This window comes from Chenopodium album, chromosome 2 (genome assembly GCF_948465745.1).
Source record: "Chenopodium album chromosome 2, dcCheAlbu1.1, whole genome shotgun sequence".
Lineage (NCBI taxonomy): Eukaryota > Viridiplantae > Streptophyta > Magnoliopsida > Caryophyllales > Amaranthaceae > Chenopodium > Chenopodium album.
In genome coordinates, this window is record NC_137835.1 from 83,434,894 (window position 1) to 83,452,448 (window position 17,555).

The 17,555-nt window shown below is 32.0% G+C and overlaps 1 protein-coding gene across 3 annotated transcripts; it reads left to right on the forward strand.

Annotated features, from left to right (window-relative positions):
- The first annotated feature begins 6,330 nt into the window (after positions 1-6,330).
- LOC145590889 (heat stress transcription factor A-7a-like) lies at positions 6,331-9,900 on the forward strand. Of its 3 annotated transcripts, XR_014102195.1 has the most exons (4): positions 6,331-7,260; positions 8,003-8,858; positions 8,938-9,162; positions 9,265-9,900. XR_014102195.1 is itself a non-coding variant. In XM_081647290.1 (2 exons), the coding sequence occupies exons 1-2, from the start codon at positions 6,949-6,951 to the stop codon at positions 8,840-8,842; spliced, it is 1,152 nt and encodes a 383-aa protein (XP_081503416.1). In that variant the 5' UTR covers positions 6,331-6,948; the 3' UTR covers positions 8,843-9,196. The 3 variants fall into 3 exon arrangements, 1 of the variants encoding a protein (XP_081503416.1); XR_014102194.1 differs by having other exon boundaries at positions 8,003-9,162; XM_081647290.1 differs by lacking the exon at positions 9,265-9,900 and having other exon boundaries at positions 8,003-9,196.
- The last annotated feature ends 7,655 nt before the right edge of the window (positions 9,901-17,555 follow it).

Here is a 17,555-nt window from a genome sequence, read left to right on the forward strand (position 1 = left end):
ATTGGCCGTTTAAAAGCAAATTGGATGTTTCCACACACCCAATTGGACTCCCGGAGGGTATTAGGGACCATGGTAAACATTTCAACAATTTTAATTTTCGGGCGAAAAAAGTCAAAAAAATCCAAAATTGAAGGTAATATGCACGCTTTTTGAGAAATTTTGGAGGTTTCGCGGCCCGGTGTAGAAGAGTCTTGATATTTTAGGGGATACATCTCGGGGTCATATAATGCCGTTTGGAACGATATATGATCATTATTTGTTGTCATAAATGTTCGTGGTAGGCTTGAGTTAATGAAATCAGTGCAAGTTATAAACCAGTAAATATGCCGTACAAAGGTAAATTGGATGGATCCACCCACCCAATTGGATTCCCGAAGAGTATTAGGGACCATGGTAAACATTTCGGCAATTTTTATTTCCGGGCGAAAAAAAGTCAAAAAATTCCAAAATTGAAGACTAATTAATATCAACGCATTTGAGAAATTTTGGAGATTTCAGGGCCCGATGTCGAGAATTCTTGAAATTCTTGGGGATACATCTCGGGGTCATAAAATGCCGATTGGAACCATATGTGATCATTATTTGTTGTCATAAATGTTCGTGGTAGGCTTGAGTTAACGAAATCGGTGCAAGTTATAAACCGGTAAATATGCCGTACAAAGGAAAATTGGATGGTTCCACCCACCCAATTGGACTCCCGAAGAGTATTAGGGACCATGGTAAACATTTTGGCAATTTTTATTTCCGGGCGAAAAAAAGTCAAAAAATTCCAAAACTAAAGACTAATATCCACGTTTTTTGAGAAATTTTGGAGGTTTCGGGGTCGGGTGGCGAAAAGTCTTGAAATTTGAAATTATAAGGGATACATTCCGGGGTCATAAAATGCCTTTTGGAACCATATATGATTATTTTTTGTTGTCATAACTGTTCGTGGTAGCCTTGAGTTAATTAAATCGGTGCAAGTTATAAACCGGTAAATATGCCGCATAAAGGTAAATTGGATAATTACACCCACCTAATTATTGGACTCTCGAAGGAAATTAGAGACCATGGTAAACATTTTGGTAATTTTTATTTCCGGGAGAAAAAATGTCAAAAAATTCAAAAATTGAAGGCTAATATCCACGCTTATTGAGAAAATTTGGATTCTTTAGAGCCTGGTGTCTAAAAGTCTTGAAATTCTAGGGGATACATCTCGGGGTCATATAATACTGTTTGTAACCATATATGATCATTATTTGTTGTCATAAATGTTTGTGGTAGGCTTGAGTTAATGAAATCGATGCAAGTTATAAACCGGTAAAAATGTCGTATAAAGGTAAATTGGATGGTTCCACCCACCCAATTGGACTCCCGAAGGATATTAGGAACCATGGTAAAAATTTCGGCAATTTTTATATCCGGGCGAAAAAAATTCAAAAAATTCCAAAATTGAAGGCTAATATATCCACGATTTTTGAGAAATTTCGAATGTTTCGAGGCCCGGTGTCGAAAAGAATTAAGATTTTAGGGGATACATATCAAGTTCATATAATATCGTTTGGAACCATATATGATCATTATATGTTTCATAAATGTTCGTAGTAGGCTTGAGTTAATTAAATCGGTGCAAGTTGTAAACCGGTTAATTGGTCGTTTAAAGGCAAGTAGAATGGTTCCACCTACCCAATTGGACTCTTGGAGGGTATTAGGCACCATGGTAAATATTTCGGTAATTTTTATTTTCGGATGAAGAAAAGTAAAAAAAATTCCAATATTGAAGGCTAATATCCTTGCTTTTTGAGAAATTTTAGAGGTTTCGGGGCCCAGTGTCGAAAAGTTTTGAAATTCTAGGGAATACATCTCGGGGTCATATAATGTCGTTTTGATCCATATATGATCATTATTTGTTGTCATAAATGTTCGAGGTAGGCTTGAATTAATGAAATCGGTGCAAGTTGTATACCGATAAATTGGTCGTTTAAAGGCAGATTGGATGGTTCCGCCTACCCAATTGGACTCCTAGAGGGTATTAGGGACCATGGTAAACATTTCGGCTAATTTATATCCGAGCGAAAAAAAGTAAAAAAAAAAAAATCAAAATTGAAGGCTAATATCCATGATTTTTGAGAAATTTTGAATGTTTCGGGACCCAGTGTCGAAAAACATTGAAATTTTAGGGGATACGTCTCGGGGTCAAATAATGCCGTTTGGAACCATATATGATCATTATATGTTGTCATAAATGTTCGTGATAGACTTGAGTTAATGAAATTGGTGCAAGTTGTAAACATGTAAATTGGTCGTTTAAAGGCAAATTGGATGGTTCCACCAAGCCAATTGGACTCCCAGAGGATACTAGGGGCCCTGGGAAACATTTCGGCAATTTTTATTTCCGTGTGAAAAAAAGTAAAAAAATTCCAAAATTGAAGGCTAATATCCACGCTCTTTGAGAAATTCTTTGAGGTTTTAGCCGTGTGACTACTTGAATAAATCATATTGAGTCATTGACACACTATAAAGTCTAATAGGAGGACCATTGAGAGTGAGAATTAACTCAAGTAGTTAGAGCTACCTTTCCAATTTCAAGAGATCTTGATATCGATTAAAAAAAAAAGACCTTTGAAATATATTCAATATGGTAGAGGTGATCAACATCAGCCCGACCCGAAAATATGACATGTTTGGACAAGCCCTAAATGCATTTTTAGTTAAAAGCCTGAACCTTATCCAAACCTGAAAAGCCCAACAAGCTCGTCATTTTTTTCCGAGTTTGAGCACCGGCTACCAATTAGTATTATGTGCACCATGGTGCACCTAGAAATAGGTGCACCACGACTATACTTTTGAACATTTAGTTAAAAAAAATTGAACATTTTACAAAAAATAAACATTTAATAAAAAAAATATGAGCATGTCACAAAAATTGAGCATAAACATGCAATTTTTATGTTCATATTTTATCAAGAAATGTTCATTTTGTATACATTAAATGTTCAGTTTATATTACAAAACTATTGAATTAATTATTACGAGTCAGTTCAAAGTTTGTCTGACTCATAATAATTCAAAATTTGCGATTGTTCAGATTTTTTTTACTAAATGTTCAAAATTTAATATTGTTCATATTTTTTTTTACTAAAAGTTCAAAATTATAGATGTGGTGCATTGCGATTGTTCAGATTTTTATACTAAATGTTCAAAATTTGCGATGTTCAGATTTTTTAACTAAATGTTCAAAATTCCCGATTGTTCAGATTTTTTTACTAAATTAAATGTTCAAAAGTATAGGCATGATGCATTGTAATTGTTCAGATTTTTTAACTTAATGTTCAAAATTTGCGATGTTCAGATGTTTTTACTACATGTTCAAAATTTGCAATTGTTCAGATTTTTTTACTAATTGTACAAAACTATAGGCGTGGTGGTGCATCTTAAAATTTGCCCACCGGCTACACCGTTACTTTTTTTTTTTTAGATTTAGACACGATGTATTATGTTAAGACTCGGACCCACCCGATTTTTTATCACCTCTACAATACGGGTTATTCATGCTAATCATGCGTTCTAATTTCACTTTTTCTACTCTGTATTAGTTTTATTTTTCGGAATCTATATCTATACTTAGTATTTAAAAACTATAACCAAGATACTAAGAAAGACACATGTCTCTATCCATTCTATTACACTTCTCTAACCATAATGTCACATGTCATCTTACACTATTAATTTTTTATTACACCATTTTTTTTTAATTTTTTCATTAAACTTATAGTTCATCTTTTATACACACTTCATCTCTCCCCTTTAATTCAACCTTTTCCTATTCTCTCTTTAATTTTACCCATTCCACCTTCTATTTAAACCTCTTTTTCGATTAAAGTTCCAAAATTTTAATTTCTTTAATCACGTTTCCGATTACATATTATACCCTATAATGACTTACTAATATTTCCTCATTATCTCTTAATGCAATTTTTCCGATTACATATTATACCCTATAATGATTTACTGATATTTCCTCACTTATCTCTCAATACAATTTTATATGAATAACCCGTGCATTGCACGGGCCATAAGGCTAGTTTCGTTTGGTATGTCATACCAAAACCTTTGCTAACCCTTCAATGGACAGCAAAATAGGATTTTTTTTTTTTTTTTTTTTTCTTCCCTTTTTTCAGTTACTGTATTTGCTTCCAAAAATCTCCAAAACAAACCCTCAAAACTCTATTTGCTCTTCTCAACACAGAAATTCGATTTTCTTCTTCAAACGCTGAAATTCAACAAAATGATTCATCAATTTCCAATACATTTCCCTCAAATTCTTCGTCTTCTCCCTGAATTTTGGACTCGTGATTCAATAATTAACGACGGTGGATTTCGACGGCGAAAGGGCGGAGTATGAGAAGCAAAATGGAGCGTAGGATGCAGTGAGAAGCTGATAAAACTCAAATGCCTCATTTACAATCTTCCAAGGGTAGTTTTCTTTTGCTCAATTTTTGGCTTTATGTGGAATTATTATTATTTTTATGGAAAATAAGTAAAAATAAGGCGAACTAAACCTTACTTTAGTCCGATGCTTAAGGTTAACCCCACAATTAATGATATGACATGATTGGGGTAGATGGCTCGATTAGTTATGGTTTTATAGAAATGTGACGTTGTATTATACGTGAGTATGTGACTATTGTTTTCGAGAGTTGCGTACGGAGTACTTGCGTTTGTGTGCCATTAGTAGTAGCGATTGTCTTATAGAAATGTGACGTCCTATTATACGTGAGTATGTGAGGAGTTGCCTACGGAGTACTTGCATTTGTGTGCCATAAGTAGTAGCGATTGTCCTTGCTTATTTACAATGGTTGGTAGCTTGGTGCTAGTAATTAAAATTAAGGTGGAGAAACAATCAATACAATCTTGAAATTGCTCATAATTTGACAATTTTGCAATAGCTTTTGTAGTCATCACAATGTTTACATTACAATCTTACATTTTTTTTTTTTTTACAAAAGTGGTCAAAGTAGAAAGATCAATCTTAAACGGATGAGATCATCTTTGTAAAATTGGTTTTATTTTCTTGACCAACTTTTGTAATAGATTTTTTTGGATGAAATGGGTAAAGTAAAATGAGATAGTGTATACATTATTTATTATTGCGGTCCATTTCTAAATAATTGCATCATTTTTTTTTTCATTAACTTACACGCTTAGTTGTTTACTATTAATTGAAAACAAATTTTATACTATTAGTATTAATTATTGTTGTATTAAACCTCAAAGCATATATTGTTAAACACATATTCTTATACTTCGTATGTGGCTAACCATAAAAATGCATTATTTATTTATTTATTTATAAAACAGTAATTAAAAAACACAAACTTTTAAATAAAACGGTGAACATCCGTTATAAAGTGACAATAAAATGTGCAAAAGTTACACTAAAACGCACAAAAGTTACCCTGACATATATAATAGTTACATATGCTTCATTGATAAATTTGACAAAAGTGACACTAAATTTGACAAAAGTGACACTAAATCTGACAAAAGTGTACCCGATGTACAGTAAATTACTGAAAACCGGATGTATACAAAAGTTTTCCATTAAAAAAATAATAGTCTAATTGACAAATGTGTCTAATCAAAATGATGAAACATTTTAGAAATGAATTTTTGTTTTTGGCCGAGCAGAAAAATATTTTGTTTTTCATTTTTTTTTTTTTTTTCTAAAAAGTAAATCATGGACTAGAAACAATCAATTCTATCCTGAAATTGCCCATAACTTCCCATTCTTCAACAATGTCAATTCTGCAAATCAGCTTTCATTAATATCTGTCTCTCTAATATGGAGTACTGTATCCTTTATTTTTCTTGCTTCCCACCCTTTTCTTAATTAATTTTTTTCCTTTTCAAAGTTCCCTTTTTAGGGGGTCACCCAAAACAAAATTCAAAAAATAAATAAAAAATAATTACTCTAAAAAAACCTAGAACCTTGTGATCAGTAGTGAGTACCTTATTTTATATGACCCCCAATAACAGGTGGGGCATTTTCTCCTATCTACACCAATCAAATTGCTCAAAATAACAATTCTTTATTCCTCATATTTTTATTTTTATTTTATTTTTTTCTGTTGGATAATCAAACCCACTCCACATTAGCATGGTCAGCATGACTCAGCAAAACAAGTTTTTTTTTATTATTATTTTTTTTTTTGCTCCCCTTCCTGAATAAATTCCAGAACTTTCCAAGGCTCCTCATCCCAATATATCAACCAAAATATAAAAAATTTAACAAATTAAAAGAGGACACCTACCCAAATCCACAAATAAAATATTAAGCCTTTGCTATTTTAGATGGTTCCTTTCTCCATCCCTTCTAAACTCTAGAACTTTCTACTCAAAATTATATTTTAATTATTATCATAGGTTATATAAGTTTCTATTTAAGGGTCCAAATGTCACACTTTTTATATCCCCTCAACCTTATTAATCACATAATCTTCCCCAACAAATCAACAATAACTGCCAAAACCTACCTTCTTCTTTCCAAGCAGAGCTAAAACAGAGCATGTCTTACTGTCTTCCAAAAATCATACAACTTTTTTCTTCAAATTTCCTCAATTTTCTCTCAATTTCTCCTCTTTTATATACCAATCAAAGCTTCCTTCTGTTTTTGTATAATTTGTAACCTTTCTCTCTCTTCTTTCCCTGCCTTTTAAGTTATTGATTTTAATATTTTCTGTACAAAGTTGATCAAATTTCATCTTGGTTTTTTGCTTAATTCCCTTTCAATTTGAAGAATTGGAAATTTGAATTTCATTTGATTTGCTTCAATTTCAATATTTTCACTTCAATTTGAGTCACATTGTGACTCAATCTTTGAAAAAAAAAATTGCTTTTTATCTTTGACTTATCACCAAAAGTAAAGCATACCCAGAAAAATTCAACCTTTGTTATAACATTTTAACTATGAATCCTTTATATCCAGTTAAAAAAGAGTTCCCAGAATCCAGCTCGACGACGTTGACCTTTTCCGGTGAGATTTCAAGAAATTTTCCGGCACCTCAGCCTAGAGAAGGATTACATGAAGTGGGTCCACCTCCATTTTTAACGAAAACATATGAAATAGTTGATGATCCAAGTACTGATAGTATAGTGTCTTGGAACAGAGGAGGTCAAAGCTTTGTGGTTTGGGATCCTCATGCTTTTGCTTCTGGTTTACTTCCTAGAAATTTCAAGCATAATAATTTCTCTAGCTTTGTCAGGCAGCTTAATACTTATGTAAGTACTCTTATCTCATTCCTTTTTACTTGTACCATTTAAGTTGCCACTTACGCGTTAAGGATTGCATATATCATAACCGTTCTTTTCTGAATAAGACATTATAATCTAATTAAATATCTAGTTTTATGGAGTCAATGACACAATTAGCAAGGAGTAGAAGTTGATTAATATTATAATTAGTAAAGACAAAAGTTGATTAAAATTCACCTCTTGACAGAAGCCACCTGTCTCATTGTCTTTCTCTTTCTTGATTTGTTGTGATATCCATGTGTTATATTTTGATGTGCTAGAATTAGAATTGGATTTGTTAGCAATTAAAAATAAAATAATGAAAATGTTAATGGGATTTTAGTGAAATGAGTTGGCAACTTGTCAATTAACTTTAGTAATGTGGTTGAATATATTTTAATACAACTTTCCTTTCTTGATCATGTGAAATCTACCCAATGATTCTTTTTTAGTTTGTCCTATTATCTTATTTAATCTCATGACTAAATTTGAAATTGCAAAAATTCTAGATGTGGGTCCTTAGATTTTAATAAAATATTTTGCAACTTTGCTTGATGTAATTTAATAATTTTGATTTTTTTATACTGCTGCCGACTTCTCTTGATGGAAATGATGTTTAATATGGACATTTTGGTTAATACTCCATCCGTCTCTAATTACTTTTAACGGTTATTTATTTCTAGTGATTTGATTAACTTGGTACTTACAAAATTGTTTGAAAAATTTGCAGGGTTTTAGGAAGATTGATCCTGATAGATGGGAATTTGCAAATGAAGGGTTTTTAAAGGGGCAAAAGCATCAACTGAAGAACATAAGGAGAAGGAAACACTCATCTAATCCTATGTTTTCTCAACAGGGAGTGATAGACCCTTGTGTAGAGCTAGGTAGATTTGGGGTTGATGGTGAAGTGGATCGATTGCGACGCGATAAACAAGTGTTAATGATGGAATTAGTGAAGCTAAGACAACAACAACAGAACACAAGATCATTCTTACAAGCAATGGAACAAAGATTACAAGCTACTGAGATGAAGCAACAACAAATGATGAACTTTTTAGCAAGGGCAATGCAAAACCCTGCATTTCTCCAACAGTTAGTCCAACAAAAGGAGAAAAGGAAAGAACTTGAGGAAGCATTAAGCAAGAAAAGGAGGCGGCCTATTGATCAAGGGCAAAAGGGTCATTTACACTGTGGGGTGTCAAGTAGGTATGCAAGTGTAACAAGTGGTAGTAGTGTACCTTTAGGAATGGGACATGTTAAGGCTGAGCCATTAGACTTTGGTTCTTATGGGTATGATCAATATGATCCTCTTGGTCCAGTTTCTGAGCTCGAGGCATTAGCCCTTGAGATGCAAGGTTATAATAGGGGAGGGACCGAGCTGGGGGAGGAACGGCGTGGTGGTTTGGACCAATTTGAAGGCGATGATAAAGAACTCGATGAGGAATTTTGGGAGGAGTTACTAAATGAAAGGTTTAAGGCTGCTGCCTCTAGTGATCAAGGGGGCGAAGAGCAGGAGGATGTGAATGTGCTAGCTGATAGATTGGGATACTTAGGTTCAAGCCCCAAGTAGATGGTTCATTTCTATGGTAGGATTTTAATCAGTTGATGCTCGCTTAAATATTTGCCATGTTTTTGTGTAGCTTAATGTGTTTGTTCCATTTACAGGAGAGGGGGAAGAACCTATCTGCAGCCAACAATAACTAATTAGAGGAAGATTTACAATGCTTAAATTTCAAGTCTTTTTCTAATGATTCCTCTCTTTGTTTTCGGTTCAAGTCTTTGGACTTGTCGAATTTTCCTTCTCATTTGTGTTTACATATTGTAGGAATGCAGGAATATTTCAGAATGTAGAAGCTAAGTTGAAGTTATTTGCACCAAAATTGTGCAAAGGTTGCTACTTTTAAATTAATTTCTTTCAGTAATATTTTACTGTCTCAACAGTTGGTTACATAAGATTTTCCAATAATATGGTTTTGCTTTATTAACATGTAGATTGATTGGATGAAGTTCAAATCGAAAAGAGCTTGCTGTGCCAACAAATCAACAAGATTGAGAACATGGTAGTTTAATTTCTGGTTGAAAATTTTTAAAGTTTTGTGGCTTTTGGTCAGGATTCAGCTGGGGAATCCTGGTTTATTCACTGCCTTGTAAATTGCAAGTATCACACACCAGTCATATCTTTTTCCACAATGTCCCTATCACCCCCATTAGTGATTAGACCTCCTAACACTTTCTCTCTTTCCACCCCTTCCCCCTACACCACATCCCCACTGTTCCTGCTGTTTTCGACGTGTTTTTTTAAAAAAGAAAATATTCGAAAAGAGTTTGATGGATGTTTTTTCATTAGCCCATGAGGGGACGAACAAATTCCACGTGTTTCACTTTGGTCATGGACTTGTTCGTCTAGCACCCTAGCTTATGGGGCATATAGTTATATGAATAAGACCTATGCAGTGGCCATGTAGGTCTTATTTGTTTCCCCATGGGTTTGTTGGAGAAAAAACTTTTGTCCATCCCCTTGTATTTACTTTTTTTAAAAAATTGTCGAGAGATGGTTGCAGCAGTGAGGATGCCAAGTGCTCACAACGTGAAGGACTTGGCTACAATTGTGGAGGGGGTGTGGCCTTTGTGAGGTACCTTTGTTGGGTGGGGGGGGGGGGGGGTTGAAGGGCGCTCGGATGTGAGTCTGCGAGTTGGTGGTTCGCAAGGCAGAGTTGTGGTGGTGACGGGGGATTGGGAGAGGGGGGATATGTGGTGGGGAGAATTTTGGAGTGGCGGAGGGGGATATAAGATGATAATTAGCTGTTGAGTTTTACTTGGTGCACAAAACCCTACATTACCACACGATTAGAAGTTGTATAAAATATAGTGGTGAAACTAGAAATTTAACACTTGTATTAAATGAGTGTATTGCATATAACTTGTTTAGTATTCCTAAATTACATTAAAGTCAATTATTTGCGGAGTTGACTCTTATATGATTTGGGGTGACTAAACATGTTGTATACAATACATTTACGTACAAATGCTCCAATAACATGAGATAATTAGGGATAACAAAGCAAGCAAATTAACCCCAACTTTTTATAGAATTTGTGGGGATTGGAGGGGACAGGATTCCTTGTTGCTCTCCTGAGTAGAGACTTTTTCTTAAAAATCCAATTATTAACATAGTGTATTACATTAGCTGCTAACACTGCAAGTACTACATAGTAACAGGTGTGTTATTATCAAGGAAGACCAAATCTTACTGTTCAAAGGATTTAAAATTTCTGAACTTATGGTTGTATTAAGTACACTGCTACACACTGTATAATGTGTACATACGAAATATAAGAATTTGTTTGACTTTGACTTTAACTTAGACTTACTAGAGAAGGAAAGGTTACTAGCTACAGTATTTGTAAATTATAATCATAAACCAATTCAGTTCAACTCCTTTCAAGGCCTTTGTCAAATTCTTTGCAAGATGGATGATTACTGATTTGGTTGTAAACATTAGTCTCCCGCGTTTATATGTATATTACACTGTTATTACAAAATAAATCGAGCTGTTAACTAGATGTTTAACGCAGATTAATTATATAGTCTCTTTTTATCGTAATTACACTTAAAATTGTCAGAGTGAGTAATTTACTATAATATTGATTTAAATTCATTAGAAATTATCATCTAGTATTCTAGCAAATTCATATTTTTATGTCACATGACTCACATCTGGTTGAAGAACAAATATTAGAAGTTTGACGAATGCATTCAATCTTCATTCATCGACTATGGAGAATCAAACCATTCAAATGCCGTAATTGATAGACATATAACGATGATAAGATGTAAAGACTTATATAAGTAATATTTAGATGTCGATATGAATTAACTTTAGAAAATTGCACGGAATCAATATATATCGCTCTTAAATGATTTATAGAGCGATGTCCATATGTAGCCTATTAGGCTTAGGCAGTGAGGTACGGACTGTATTCTAAAATCAATAAAGAAACAATATTACTGCGTAGTTCGTACTACATCATCTAGCCAAATCAAGGAAGAATACCTAAAACTTTTGTAGAATTTGCTGATAAAAATAAAATTTTAGCAGGTGAAAAAAACTGGTCTAAACAGGCTAGTAAAACCAACAAAAATAGATTGGGCCTTGTAATTGACTAAATCCACAAACGACAATCTTATGGGCCATCAATTAAGCCCGTGATCTGTAACTTAAATTGGGTCCGGCCTAGCAACTTAGAAAACGCTGGACACGTTCACATTTTTAGATTTATTACTATTTGGCCTTTATTGATTTCGGATTCATATACGATTATTTTGGTTTTTAGATTCAGACTAAATTGTCATCCCGTTATTAACTCTTTCAAATAATTAAAGGAGACATTGTGGCCTATGTATTTGACTCCCTTTTGATTGTATTACGACCATATGTCAAGGTATTCCATAATTTTGATTGATGCCTTTGTCTAATGCATGTGCTTGGCTTCCTCATTCTTTTCTGTGTAGTTTGATTTAAGAATTTATAACTCACGAACATGTTACATATTTCGTATTTGTTTCTTTAAAGGGGAAAAAGTGCGCAAAAAGTAAGGACAATATTATTTTAAGACTAACTCTGTTATAGTGTAACGTGTTATATGTTATGAGTAATTGTTTACATTCATACACAACAAAGTTCTCATTCCAATGATTTCTTGCATTGAAATGTTGGTAGCAATTGCTGAATATTTTTCATAATGTAGATTTCAGTTTATGAAGAATAGCCTTGAAGACGTAAACTAGCTAGAGCTAGCTATTTTGTAGCGGTCTCATCAGACTTTTAGATTAACATCGAGTTTGCTACTTATCAAACATATACGTACATCGTATCATTTTACTATAGGTAGTGTGTTATTTTCTTTTTGCTAATGTAAAAAGGACTTGTTTTGAGGCTTATTAATTAATATAAGGTCATTAATTTGTTAGGTTATCAATTATTCTCGTTTTTTTAAAGCCTTGATAGGTATGTTGTAAACTGTAACATTGAAGAAGTATATTATGCACTACGTAGTTATATGTTGTACTCGCACTGTGTTTAACCATTTACTTGCTTAGTTTCTTATTAGGGCGCCAACAATATACCACACTACTTTTCTATTATTAATCAACTTATGTTTAGCTAATGATATGATGAAAATCTATTTGATTAGAGGTACGTGTATTATTACTATTGTTAATCTTTGGATATATCAAGTAATTAGCTACAACTCTTACAAGAGCCAACATGTAGACTCGTAAATATACAATTAACAACTAAAGAAATTTCTTTCTAAATTGTATTAAGGACTATTAACATTAGTTTGCAACCTCATGGTTCACAAATGTTATCAATGTCACTAATTTTTTCTTGATTATGATATCATACAATATACTTTTTTTTGGCACACTAAGGGCCTATTCTCTTCAGCTTATTTTCGGTTCAGTTCACTTCAATTCAGTTCCTAATTTCCTTCTCTCATAAAATATTCAGTTTAGTTTAGCTCCAATCAGCTTAGTTCAGCTTAGTAAATTAAAATAGACCCTAATAATTGAATTTTACACACAATAAACTTCATATAATTACCATTTACTAGAAACAATTACTAAGGGTATGTTCTGTTCCGTTGAAATTCAGTTCAGTTCAGTTCAGCTCAGCTCTTAATTTATGTCTAATGATATTGCTAATGATATAAAGCCAAATTTCATTCTTTTAAGCTCTTATTACAACGACAACAACAACAAAAACAATAATAATAATAATAATAATAATAATAATAATAATAATAATAATAATAATAATAATAATAATAATAATAATATTAACAATAATAATAATAATAATAATAATAATAATAATAATAATAATAATAATAATAATAATAATAATAATAACAATAATAATTGAAATAATAATACTAATAATAATAATCAATAAATAATAATAATAATAATCATCAATAAATAATAATAATAATAATAAATAGTATATGTGTTTAAAACGTTTAGAGGTTTCAAGTTTTTAATATATTTTCCATACATTTTATAATATATTTTCCATACATTTTATAATTATAATTATATAGTATATTTTTCGTAAATATTTTAATATGTACATTTGTATATACACATATGTATAGTAATAAATAATCAATAAATAATCAAAGATCACTAATCCGTAGTTAAAAATCACTAATTAATAAGTTTTGTTCAGTTCAGTTCAGTTCAGTTCAGTTCAGCTCAGCTCAGTTCAGTTCAGTTCAGCTGAGTTCAGTTAATCGGAACATGCCCTAAGATGATTACACTCAACAATAGGACTCGTAGGAGTACATACACAATATCTTATTTTTATTTTTTGCACATGTGAAAGACAAAAAAATTAAAAGGGTGAAAATAAAAGTAACCAATAAAAAAATTTGTGGGCTTTTTGTTCAATTTTAGAGAGAGAAAGAAAGAGAGGGACAGAAGATGAGTGCATGAGAGAATCTAGAAATAGAGAAACCCGTGAACCTCAACAAGCTAAGTTGTGGTGGCCCCATCAATGTGTGTGAAAGTTGCTGGCGATGTAATCCTTCCTTTGCTTGCTGTTGGCTGTTGCTTCCTATAGTTTCTACTGCATTTTTCACGATTACATTATATTGATGCATCTAACATCTAAGGTATGCTAAGGAATATTAATGATGCAACCCCAAGAATTTTTTATATAGGAGCCATCATCATATCATCTCCCCTCACTTTGTCATATTCAACAACATCGATCGAGTTAGCTCACCACCTCATATACGTGTCATAAATCAGTCGGAATATGGATTTTTTTTTATAGAGAATAAAAAGCAATCATGCATGCAAGGACGGAACTTAGCTTCATCCATGAGCTTAAACTTGTTAAGTTGATTATCTTACATGCATTGTATCAACTATTATGACATGAGCTTAAACTTGTTAAGCTGATTATCTTACCTGCATTGTTAAGCTAACTCGATACAATTATTGTTTTAAGTAGTGTTGATCAAACGACCTAAATATATCAGACATTATTCACATTAAATTGGTAATTGTGTTTTGTATTTCGAGAAGAGGAAATATCAAGAAATTAAAATACCTTATATATTGCCTTCAATCAATCACCCTCATCGTCCTTTACAAGATATTGTCTTGCTACTATTTCTCTATCACTTCCTCCTCATTTATTATTCTGTATTATCTACGTAGCGTGTTAATAAATGGGTGATCGATATAGCTGTGGCATCAATTCTTTTTACGGGAAAAAATTATTTATTTGATTTATTTCAAATTGTGAAGGGTGCAGTGATAGGTAGGATAGTGATCGAGGAAGGTGGGTGATGAAAAAGAGAGGAGTGGTGTTAGAGACTTGGAGCATTAGGCAATCCAAAAAAGTTCAACAATTGCAACAAGTCATATGTCAAAATATATATTAATACTTCACCTTTGACCTCAACTCAACAAAAATAAAAGAAGCATTGTTTTGCCGGAAATGTTTAAATCTAACACAACATTTCACCTTTCATCTTTTTTCATAGCTTGGCTAAATTGTAGTAAAGAATACAACCTTAATTAATTATGCATTTCATATAATAGTGCCTAGTAACACAAAATTTATCATAGGTCGTTAGATTTTTTCAATATAAGTTGTTGATCAACATGATTAGAATTAATTTCAAGTCTATTAGTCCGGGACAGCACGTCGTGCCTAGCTAAACTAGTCGACATAAACAATTTTTTTTTTTTTTTCTTTCAAGAAACAATACTCTCATCCACATTATCACTCGGCCAATTGATTATTTATTGTCTACATATATTGCCTCAAAACCCTCAACAATGTCGAAATAAATCATGATAATTTGTACATATTCAAATATTTCCCTTAAATTGAAGGCTACACTCCCCCTAACCCCACAATAACATGTTCTCCTAACAATTATTTGCAAGTCATGTCGATAAGAAGGAAACTTCAAAAGGAAATGATAAAGCTAAAATTACTACTTTTCAAAATTTCCTAGAAGTTTCACACTTCTCACTGTTGGAATTTTGGTAGGCAATATTGTTAGTTAGTTCACCATAGAAAAATAAGGCAATGTTATGTTATTTCCTATTTCCCTTAGTTATAGTCTTCAAATTTGTAATATTTCATGTCCTACTACTTGTCAACAAATCTACAATAAGACAATTTAGGAAAGATAGTAAAAATTGTAAAAATAATTATGCATACTGTTATTTTAGACAAGAAACATCCTCCTGAAAGATTCAGTTCTTATCTTGTTTGTTACTTCCGTTTTCTTTTGGCTCTATTGTTCTATGACATGTTTCTAAGAGATCAATTAATTAACTAGTTACACATTCTCTAAAATCAATGTGTTTTACTTGTAGTTAGTAAACAAAATTTAGGACACACCCTACCATGCATGCCATATGTTATTGATAATCTTCGTTCTTGTAAGTTAATGGTACGGTACATACTATTAAGGGACGTTATATGAAATTTATAATGATTTTGAAAGTGACTTACTATGTTAAGAAAACTCAAACAATTCAAAAAAGTGATCGTCTGTATAACGATGCAAGAGTATTCTATTTTAAAAGCGTAAAAATATGGATTGTAGCTTAATAATTTGTCTCTCTTAATTAAAAAAATACTCCAAATACATATCAATCATGTTCATTTGAGCTATTGTACCAAGTAAGTACTAAGTCGGCATGCAATTATTAATTTTTAACATTCTTATTAAAATAGAATATAAGATAGGTACTTTTTTCTTTTCTATGATTAATATATATATATTTATAGAAGTTTATCTTAGGTTCTTTTGGGTGTGAAGTGACAAAGTTGAAGTGTTCTTCTATATTCATTTGTAACTTCATAGATTGAATAATAGATAGCTTTTGCCCTATTATCCTATTATTAGTTTTATTCTTGTTTATGTCAGATTAATTGCACATATATAACAGGCTTTATACTTGATATGTGCCAAGTATTCAAAGTAATGTGAGATGAAAGGAGTAATGAAAAGAGCAAATTTCGTTTCACTAAAAGTAATACTTTAAATCATATACTATGTATTATTTTTAGTTGTGACATATACTAGTACTTTTTTTGTAATGCGTTTAAATTTAATATAAATCAGATTATATATTTACCCTTGGGGCTTTACCAATTATCAATAATCAATGAACCAAATTAGATAAAATTCCATTAATTTGTTCTCGTGCATGAATAGAGATATAGATGTCAAAATATTGTAAAATTGATCAAATAAGCAATAAAACAGGTTTGAGTAGAAAATAAATTTGAATGAAATTAAATTTGTAAATAGTAGTATACATCTATTCATGCATGATTTTTGCTGCCAAAAAATAATATTGTAGGGCCGAATAATGTTGTCAATATATTGTTACCCTTTAGCATATAAATTATTTAGTTTAATTTTGTTTGAACGTGTGTTCATTTGTACATTGTAACCCAGTTATGATAGCTTGATACGCGTATGACATAATTCCGGAAATTTCATCTTTCAAAATTCAATATTATTATCTGTCAACTTTTATAATATCTTAAAGAAAAAGGAATGTGTGTTTATATTATATCGAGCAACAACTAATGTAAGGAAATACTATAATACTTCTTCGGTTCACTATTAGTTGCACTGTTTCTCTTTTAAAATTCAAATTAATAGTGCAAAATCTCAAATATAGCATTTGAAAAAAAAAAAAACCAGAAGAAGTATAAAAGGCTTGTTAGCTTCAATTCATCTTAGTGTGTACTAATGTATAATTGTATATTATTGATGACAGTTATGAAATAAAAAATGGCGCAACTATTAGTGAACGGGAGAAGTATATTCAATTAAAGGCCCTTTCAGCCAGCTAACTCGTCGATCGTTGTTCAAAGTTCTCCGCACTACTTTTTGGCATTTGAAAACTATATATGATGCATGTTTAGAGAAAAACTATAACTAGCTGGCTTGGCGCTGGCTACCTTGCAGGGCAACGGAAGTCTTCCCAACTCACTCTTATATGTATGAACAAACAAACTTTGTACAATCAGATTATGTACGTACTATCACGAACTCAAAACTTTCTTTATATAAGGACTTATTAGCCCTTATCAAAACGTGTCTAAACTAAATTTTGCTGAATGTTAAAGTATATATGCAAGGTAAAAAGGCTAGATCGATTTTTAATTATTTAAGATCATATTTTATATTGATTCCTTAAAAAGGTTAGTAACGTTTTTAGGCTCCACA